Here is a 10517-nt window from a genome sequence, read left to right as displayed (position 1 = left end):
AGTGGCACAACAAAGCTCTAGCGTTTCCGGCCAGCTCAGCGCGTCAGTCCTGCGCTGTTGTCAGTTTCCAGCTCGTCAGCTCCGGGTCCAGTCAGGCACCTGCAGCCCTTTCACCGGCCGGCGGAGGAACACCAGAGGACGGCGGAGACATGGTTCTGCTGACGATGATCGCCCGGCTGGCGGACGGTCTGCCGCTGGCCGCCTCCATGCAGGAGGACGAGCAGGTTCGATCGCTGTCTGCTGTTGTTTTGTGTCACTCTAGCGTCAGTGTTCAGGCTCCAGCTGTAAAACGCCTCACAACTCATGTACAAATGGTACAGTGACACGTTAGCTAACAGTGCGCAGCTGAGCCGGGGGGGGTGGGGGGACTCCAGATGTGGACTCCAGGTCTCGACCAGGGGCTGCTGTATGAAACTTTAATGAGATCCCTGAGTGGAGGTGATAAGTGGAGGAGGCCTGTCTGCACACAGAGCCCGACTACTTCTGTTTACACAGTGACACTGAGTCATTCCTCAGAGATCCCGGTTTCCACCTGGACGCCGAACACTCGCTGATCCAAACCCTCTGAGCATCTTACAGCTCGTGTGGACATTTCAAGCTTCTTGCTGAGTCTAAACTCGGTAATATTCAAGTCTTAGAAATTACAGATAATCCTTCAGTCCACATTGAGACGCGTTCAATAGATTGAGGCAAAAACACAGAAGGCCACAAAGGATTATCTCCAGGTTTCAGGTGCATTAGTCTATTTAGATGTTTCTTAGGTTGAACATATACAAATGCTATAATTCCCATATGTTTTTGTACTTGTATTTTATCTACTTTTATTGATACTATCTCTATTAGAACCACACTAATAAATCGGCTGATAATAGTGTGCAAAGTTTGATATATTGATTAATTGATTAGCCAACAGTAGCTAATCACAGACACATTGCAATACACAACCTCACCGCCAGATGTCACTAAATCCTACATAATGGTCCTTTAAAAGACATCTATATTGCATATATATATATATTTATCCTTTGTGATTTTATGGTTCATGTGATTAAGACTTTTTAAGACACATCAAATGAGATGCCGGCTGTAGCTTTTGCAAAAAGAAAATGGGGCTGCAAGGGTTAATCCACTGAATGGTGGACACCGATTAATGTTTTAACATGGAAACATGTAAAATGTTCAAATGGATGCCATTTGTAACTTGTTCCAATGTTTTTATTGACCCTTATTGGTATTTATTGCGCATGACTTTTCAAAAGTCTAACCTTTTTCCCCTCACTCTCTTTTTTTGCTTTCAAAAAGGGAAGTGAAAAGGTTCGTAGTTTCTCTGCTCTGTGCTTCAACTTCATGCATTTTTGTGTGATGCTACAAATGTTGCAGGGAAGAATCTGTTATTCGGCAGAGGGGATGACACCCAAAAATGTACCCATACCCAAGATAAATGCTGAATATAAAGAATTCACCATAAGTTGGAGTGGCTATTTGATGCCTTCAGTCTCAGATGTAGCATCACAACAATGAGTCTTTACCCAGTATTTATTTTCAACACATTACAGGGCAAGAAAGTGACACTGTCATGTAAAATAGAATGATTTTTGTCTGTCTGGTCACCACATTTTAAATTCCTGTAGTTAATATCTCTCCTGGTCACTCGACCTGCCCATCGAGGCTAACAAAAGTCGGTTTCTTGCCCTTTTTATTTTCTGCGTGAGATGTGAGTGAAATGTGTGCTGACTGTCATCGCTCTTTTTCTCTGTTTAGTTGGGTCGGGACCTCCAGCAGTATCAGAGTCAAGCTAAGCAGCTCTTCAGGAAGCTCAATGACCAGAGTCCCACACGCTGCACTTTAGAGGCTGGTGCCATGGCATTTCAGTGAGTATGAAGTCGTGGGAAAAGAGGAGGACATGTTCAGAAAAATAAATCCAAACAACACACCTCTGGTTTCCCAGCAATGGTTTCTAGATAGTTTTGAAGTTGTTATGTCACAGTTAAGATCCAAGATGACAAATGGCACCTTGTGTGTGTGTGTGTTCTACTTCGTTCCTTCCTGCAGCTATTTTATAGAGAAAGGCGTTTGCTACCTTGTGCTTTGTGAAGCCAGTTTCCCCAAGAAGCTGGCCTTTGCTTACATAGAAGACCTGCAGGCAGAGTTTCATGAGCAACATGGAAAGAAGGTTCCCACAGTGTCCCGGCCGTACTCCTTCATCGAATTTGGTAAGAACAAAAATGATGTATGTTGCACTTTTGGTCACATTGCTGGTGTCAAATCAATACCTGATCTGTAGTCCTGTTAATTATGGATTTAGATATCTCAACTTGTTTGATTCAAATGACCTGGTGTCAGCTAACATGGGGCAAAATAAGTGTAGTTGCATACATGTTGTGTTAGGGTAAAAAAAATCAACAGTCAACACTATCCTCAGACCACTTTTTCTCTTCCTGTGCACAAACATGAATTTAAAATCTTGATAGCACATTGTGTGCATTATTTTCATCTCAGGTTACATAAAAAACTGCGTTAAAACTCTTAATAACGTTAACTAATAGCAGAAACTGTGAATATTATATCACCATTAAGGAAAAACTATATCTAGCGTATGACTGACCTGCTAAAAAGAGAACGCCGTTGATTTAGCATCACACTGTAGTAACCTTTATTACCTTATTATTGTCAGAATGGACAATTTAAAATAAAGCATCAAAATTGATGCAGCAGAACCAGAGGTATCCTCTTTTTTATTCAATGCTTTCTTCTTCCTCAAAACCTGGGAATCACATTACCACAGAGACCTGCTGGAGATTCAGCTTCTCCGCTACTATTGTTGCTATTGGCAAAAATTCTCTGACTCACCACTGCATCACTTTTATGTCAACGTTTTGTCAAATGACTGCAGAGTCTTGAGGCCAGTTTTTTGTCTCAACTGCAAAAAATTTACATTTAAACTTTCAGCACTCTGTTACGCATCATGATCCCCTGATGATCCCTCACAACACCGGAAATCATAAGAAGCAAACTCGCCCTCTGCATTAAGTGGTTCTGTGGTCATTATGTCACTACAAACGTTTATCAGAAAAGAAAATTCATCAGCATTCTCAGACATGCAGACATACAGATGTAACGGTCCACCGTTAAAGTGGAACTAAGAGTCAACAGTTTTACCTCTTTTACACCAAAATTAGCAGGTATAAGCAGGTATTTTAAACCAAGTTAAATCTGCTAAAAAAGGTTTTTTTCCCCCCAACGGTGAGTCAGTCACAAAAGCAATGAAAACAGAAACCCTCACCTCACTCTCTTGCCACTAAGTGCACTCTGCATGGTGTCTTGTTTCCATCATTGCTGATCGGAAAAACCTGTCTTCTGCTGAGTCATTTGACCAGGGAGTGAATGCTGATTGTATCCATTCCCCATTCCCCATTCCCCATTGCAGACAAAGGCCAAATAATCTGCTCTTATTTTTGTCTCTGTCAGCTTCAATATGTCCTTAAACATGTAAAGCGTCTTTGTGTCCCTTGAAAGGAGCTATACAAATTTAGGTTATTATTATTATTATTATTATTATTATGTTTGTTGGTTTTATGACTAGTGGAAGGGGCCCTATTCACAACTAATGTGGCAAAAACCACATTACACTGCCCTCAACTGCTTTTCCTCATCAGACACGTACATCCAAAAAACCAAGAAGTCGTACATTGACAGTCGAGCGAGAAGGAATCTGGGCAACATCAACACAGAGCTCCAGGACGTACAGCGGATCATGGTGGCGAACATAGAGGAGGTGCTGCAGAGAGGAGAGGCTCTCTCTGGTGAGTTTTCCCTTCGGCTTAAACTGACGCATCGTGTTTGTTCTCACACTGGAAACTACAAGCTTGTATGTTTCTTTATTTGTTCTTATCTGTGTCTCTCCCGCCTTCCTTTCTCACTCTTGTCTTTCCTCTTTTGTTTTTTGTTTTGTCCTCCTCCTCATCCTTTTCCTCCGCTTTCTCCTCCACGCAGCCCTCGACTCCAAGGCCAGCAACCTGTCCTCCCTGTCGAAGAAGTACAGGAGCGACGCCAAGTACCTGAACACCCGCTCCACCTATGCCAAGCTGGCGGCCGGTGGTGTCTTTTTCATCATGCTCATCGTCTATGTACGCTTCTGGTGGCTCTGAGAGAACGAAAGAGAAATTAAAGAAGAGGACGGAAGGAGGTGTTGAAGTTTCTCCAGACGCTAAGAAAATCCGTCACCTTTGCCTAAAAACAGGATCCCTGCTCTTAATAAGACTTTACAGACCTACCCTCATCCATCCTCTTCTCGCATGTCCATGGATGTGTGACCTGAATATACATAATCTCATAATACATAGTTGTATTATTCATAATTATATTGAGTTTGTGTGCAGGAACGAAGGAAATTGTTTTGTGAGATTCCAAAGCTGTACTGTACCAGGAGTGACTGATTAAACCATGTGTACTGCCTAATAATACAGTGAAGAGAAAACAACAACCCACATTGTTTTTATCCTGAGCAAAACAAATGGGTTTACCCATTTCTTAACATGGATATCATAGTAGTAATATATGTACTATAACATATAGTATGTGCTATAGATACAGATATTTGGAAATCAAAATCCTCGGTTAGTTTAATAGGCCCAGTGACAACATACAAAAAGTTAAATAGACTTAATTAGAAATGCTGTATAAGCCTTGCAAAAGCTATTTCACCCGTGTCTATAAGGACTGTACGAACATTATTAGTGGGGGGGGGAAGGTAATGATGTTGCTAAGAAAAGGAGGAGAGTGAGGTTTTCTGTTTATTTGTAAAGTGAGAGGAGTTATTTGGTTAGCAGGGGAGGGTCATTTAAGTTTTAATCAGCACAAATGTATATTCCAGGCTTCCCTTGTAAGTTGATTGATTTTGTTTTAAAAGAAGGATAAAGTAGGTGGAGATGATGGTTTAGTGTGTGTGTGTCACGGTGGATCATTAAGATGCCTGTCTCATATGGACACAGAGGGGACCCAAAGATAATCCTGTGGAGGTGTTGCTCTTTTTAAAGAGTGAAATATAACATTCAGCCCCCACCTCCCCCGCTCCAGTCATTTTCACAGAGTCCCTACCCAGATCACCCTGAACCCTGTGTCCACAGTATGTGACCACACTCCCTTTACGTTCCCTTACATCGTGACTGTCGATCTGCACCTTTCTGTAACCAGACATAAAAAAGGAAAAATGTATTTGCTGTCTGGTTGGGTCCTTTTATTTTGTATGAAGTTTACACACGTCTCTCCACTCGATTTTAAAGGGGTTTCAGGCTGAGGGGGTGTTGAAACTGCTGTTTCCTCTCTGCTGGAACGGACACCTTCACTTTTTCTGTTATGTCTGTTATCCATGAATAAAATCATTTGTTAGATGAACTTGAGTTTAAGTGATTTTAAAGTTGTATAAGATTCTCATTGTTGACTCGGTCATAAACAATCAGGAAGAATTGCCACCAGTTCATGTGATCCTCTTCTCAAACTCTTGAGATGCATAGATTATCTATTGATTGAAACACAAGGTTATTTAAGTGTGGTTTCATTATACAGGTATAATATAATTTGTCAATCAGTGGAAGACATATGTAGAAAATATGTGACAAAAAAAGACGGAGAGAAAAAGTCATAGTAGATACAGACAGGACAAAGGATACAAAGGATTATTGTAATATGATAAGAGTTGAGCAGTTGTGTGTGTGTGTGTGCGCACAGCAGACAGACAGATAGTTATGGTGTTTGAATTATAGTGGTATTAAATATTTAGGATAATATAATTTAAATAAAAGGTATTATATATAATATAATACAAGGGATAAACAAAGGTTTTGTTACAAAAAATCATATCAAATAAATAAATAAAGTAGAAAAGAAAATGTTTATCATGCCTACCCTTCAAACCCAGAAGAATGTGAATGGCATCCCAATTAGGCCCTAAAATCAATTAAATCAATCCGAAATAAACAAAGTTAAAAAAAATGTGACTACAAACATTCTGTTTTGCATTTGTTTTTAAACCTGTAAAGTGAGCTACACATTTTTATTTATCATAATTATTCCATATATTTACTCCTTTTTCAGAAACACAACTGTTTTTGTATAAGCACTAAATATTTTTTTATATATATATATATTAATAATATATCAACACTGATTTAAAAATACTTTTTAATACTTTATTTTAATAGCATTTGTGTATATTTGTACCATCAATGACCAGAAGATGGCATGCTGTGCACACTGCTGAAAAGTGAGGCCCAGACTCTCCCTACCAGGAAACTTCAGCTGCTGACAGTGACCTCATGTTAACTGAGCTCCATGTCAAAGGTAAGAAAAAAACACAGTGCTGCTGATGCAGGTTTCCGACACATTCAGTAAATGTAAGAATGACGAGCACTGTAAGCAGAAACAGCAGCAGCCTGACACTTCAACTTGAAGCAGAACAGGAAATGTCACAGACAAAAACCCCAGAGACGCAGCAATGGCTGGCACGTCACAAACCAACCACAGGGCACAGCCTAACCTTTTCACCTCTCAAGGGAAGTGGGTATTTGTGAGTTTGGCCTCAGTTGTGATCAGAGTTAACACTCTTTCATAATCTTTTCTGTGTCTGTGCACATATATATCTGTCAAATCTATAGAAATTATCTTGTCACCATCTGCACAGCCATTCTCTCGTTTATTTCCAGAAAGCAATAATTTTCAATTCTGCTAAAAGCTAGAATAGTACTAAGTAGAGCAGATACCTCAACTGTCCCCTCAAGCTGTACCAGATTTCACATATTCATTGATATCCATCTCCGGAATATGTCGGATTTTATTATCCAGATCTAAGAATTATTCCATGGGAAATTCTCCCTGTGAAAATCTCAAAAATGCAATGTTAAAGAACGTGGATTCCTGGCCAAGGTAAGAATCCGGGATTGTAGTAAAATGCATATATCTATAATTTAGAATTTCATTTCAGGGTTAAATTCTTTACATCTGATTATGCTGACCATGGAAAATTTGAAGTAAAAAAAAGTCCTCTCTGAAATCTTGACTTTCGAGACAAAACTTAAGAACGTTTGAATTACCAGTTGTGTATTTCTCATGATTTTACTACAATTGATATTTAAAGCTAATTTTAGTTGTGACTTCTCATCCTTTTCCGTGACTTTTTGACTTTTCTATCTCTGTGTTTTTGTAAAGTTAGAAATATACACTTTTATTTTTTTAAATATGAAGATAGTGTGTCACCTACATATAAGTGTAAAATCCATAAGGGTTATGTGTGAGTTGTGTGTGTTCGTGTTTGTATGTGTGCAAATGTCACAGTGATTAAAGAGAGGACAACGAACCCCTCTCTCGCGCTCCAGCACTTTCTCTCCTTCCTCTGCGGGGTTGCCATAGCAGCAGCGAGTGTGTGACAGTCATGTGAAAACGAAGCTGATTGGATTAAAATACTTTATGTGATCAGGGGTCAGGAATACGGCGCATGTACTAAACACACATAGACTGATTTAAACACACACACACACACACACTTACACATACTCTGACACTGGTAGAGTAGTGCCTTCGACACATGTACTGTATCTATTTTCAAAAACAAAACCTGTGATGTGTCCTCCTGCCAACTCACATTACCCTATCTTGATTAAATTTCCTGTCAAAGACACAGACGCAACAACAAGACCGTCCACCCACATCTAGACTCCTCCTGAGACTTGTGCAATCTTAAAGAAACAGGACATTAAAACAACGTGACCTCAACCTTGATCTGCAGCCACTCCGTCTCAAAATCACTGGAACAGTCGAGCGTGCGGTTCCAGACGCAGTGAAAGAGCTTCAGTTGTGTTTCAGCACCTGAGGGGAAACAGACTTGCAGACAGATTGCACGCTCGGCTGCAAAAACTAATTCATTCTTGCTCCGTGTGCCCCAGGCCCACTGAAGCTCACAGATATGACATTATTAATGGAAGGTCACACTGAAGATGTTAGAGGCGGATGGCCTGCTGCACACTCACAACTCCATCTATTCCCTGGAGCGAGAGCAGACCTCAACCTCTGGCGGTGACAAAACAGGAGGGGAAAATCCCCCACACTATTTTACACAACATCCTAAAAAACACTGGGTTTGGGTGAGATCACAGTTAACTTCAACCCAACTTGTTTTATCCTCAAACCATCTGAAATGTGTTATTGGTTGCACAATGTGACGTACTTACAACATTCAGAGCTGTAGAGTGTTTTTTTAAACAACAACCCATCTGACTTGTTTCATTGGGTAACCAAACACAAAAAGAGACTAGATGACAGCTCCTCTGTGGGGTTGTGTTTATCCACAGTGTTAGAGCACAGACTGTGCTTAAAGATGGACGACATGACGGCTCTTCCAAAGTGAAGCCAAAATCGCCTTGATTGCCACCTGGCCGGCTGCAATGCAGGTCATAAACCCACCTCCGCACAGGAAATGTCACAGACAAAAACCCCAGAGACGCAGCAATGGCTGGCACATCACAAACCAACCACAGGGCACAGCCTAACCTTTTCACCTCTCAAGGGAAGTGGGTATTTGTGAGTTTGGCCTCAGTTGTGATCAGAGTTAACACTCTTTCATAATCTTTTCTGTGTCTGTGCACATATATATCTGTCAAATCCACAGCAGCAACTGCATAACTATAGAAATTATCTTGTCACCATCTGCACAGCCATTCTCTCGTTTATTTCCAGAAAGCAATAATTTTCAATTCTGCTAAAAGCTAGAATAGTACTAAGTAGAGCAGATACCTCAACTGTCCCCTCAAGCTGTACCAGATTTCACATATTCATTGATATCCATCTCCGGAATATGTCGGATTTTATTATCCAGATCTAAGAATTATTCCATGGGAAATTCTCCCTGTGAAAATCTCAAAAATGCAATGTTAAAGAACGTGGATTCCTGGCCAAGGTAAGAATTCGGGATTGTAGTAAAATGCATATATCTGTAGAGCTGTAGAGTGTTCACTTTTTTTTTAAACAACAACCCATCTGACTTGTTTCATTGGGTAACCAAACACAAAAAGAGACTAGATGACAGCTCCTCTGTGGGGTTGTGTTTATCCACAGTGTTAGAGCACAGACTGTGCTTAAAGATGGACGACATGACGGCTCTTCCAAAGTGAAGCCAAAATCGCCTTGATTGCCACCTGGCCGGCTGCAATGCAGGTCATAAACCCACCTCCTCCATGTTAGTGGAATGGGACGTGAGACAAACTAAAAAGTCAAAGCAGATGTCAAATACAATTTTACTCAAAGATGGTTTCTTTCATTTCTGGTAGTTCTTATCCCTCGGATGTTTTATCCCTCTGATGTTTGTCCATGTGTTCAGTTTTTGTTTGGTTGTATTTAGTTATGTGAGGCCATAAACATGGGGTGAAAGGTTGTGATAGAGGCTGACTCGTGATTGGAGTGCATTGAGCAAAAATGTTGAATTGCAGATTGCACAATATGAAACCAGCAGGACATAAACAAAATTATTATAATTCATCCCCAGGGAAACATGAACGTTTATACCAAGTGACTTTCGAGATTTTTCAAAGTAATGGACAGACTGACATCTCTCTAGAGTGGTTTGTACTGTGTAAAGTGAACTTGTTATTACCATGGTGCAATTATAATTTACTGTAAACTCCTAGTAGGCAGCAGTAAAGAAACACCATTTAAACAATGTCCTTCCTTGTAGATTTTAAAGAGCATGGTTTTAAAAGTAAAATTCCATGCAGAAATAAATTATTAACAACAAAGTAAAAACTAAATGGTAACTTGGCTGGAACACCCTGTTTCCCACTGTACGCCACACATCACACGTGTTGTGGGAAGATGCAGAGAGATATGGACCACCAGGGAATCAAGTCATCTGTAATTACTATGATAAAAACTCGCTCCATCCCATATCACAGCAGCTTCCCACCTCATCCCAGCTGCTTCCTGGTCCCTTCCCTTTCATCCTCTTCCATCAAACTCCCGTCTCCTCCAATCAGAGAACAGGGAAGCTGTGGAGACAGCAGCTGTATGGCAGCGGAGAGGGCCATAAAACGCAGAAGGCCGAAAGAGGAAGTCAAGGGACCTGATGAGTTATTGCCCCCCCGAACGTACACACCGGGTCCTGGGAACAGGGAACTTCTCACAGGGGCACAGAGTCGGTTCCACAGCCCAAGACCTGCTCTGCACTCTGTGTATTCTTTATCACTGTCCAATGATGACCCCTCACACCTTACTGCCATAATGTTGAGTGTATTAAAAAAAAAAGAGCAGACCTTTAACTCTGTCGTAAAACCCTTGCAATAAATTACCTTTTTTTCCCAGCACCACATATTTACCCACATCTTGTGCTGTGTTCTAGAAGTGTCCGTCAGATGTGTAAGAATATGCCCTAAACAAAAAACGGATATAGAGTGGGAAGAGAGAAATGTGAGGGTAAGCAACAGAGAGGAGGAACAACAGACGTTCACACACATAAATGTATGTCACAATAGTAA

General features: G+C 40.7%; 1 protein-coding gene across 2 annotated transcripts; it reads left to right on the top strand.

The window, feature by feature from the left end:
• Nucleotides 1–4164, top strand: sec22bb (SEC22 homolog B, vesicle trafficking protein b). Of its 2 annotated transcripts, XM_034582159.1 has the most exons (6): nt 1–224; nt 1303–1314; nt 1762–1871; nt 2053–2213; nt 3657–3803; nt 3994–4164. In XM_034582159.1, exons 1-6 carry the CDS (start codon nt 150–152, stop codon nt 4146–4148), a joined length of 660 nt encoding a protein of 219 aa, XP_034438050.1. In that variant the 5' UTR covers nt 1–149; the 3' UTR covers nt 4149–4164. The 2 variants fall into 2 exon arrangements, with proteins under 2 accessions (XP_034438050.1, XP_034438051.1); XM_034582160.1 differs by lacking the exon at nt 1303–1314 and having other exon boundaries at nt 4–224.
• The last annotated feature ends 6353 nt before the right edge of the window (nt 4165–10517 follow it).

The sequence above is a fragment of the Hippoglossus hippoglossus genome, chromosome 4, assembly GCF_009819705.1.
Source record: "Hippoglossus hippoglossus isolate fHipHip1 chromosome 4, fHipHip1.pri, whole genome shotgun sequence".
Taxonomy (NCBI): Eukaryota; Metazoa; Chordata; class Actinopteri; order Pleuronectiformes; family Pleuronectidae; genus Hippoglossus; species Hippoglossus hippoglossus.
Note: the sequence above shows the minus strand (reverse complement) of the source record. Positions and strands in the feature narration are given on the sequence as shown.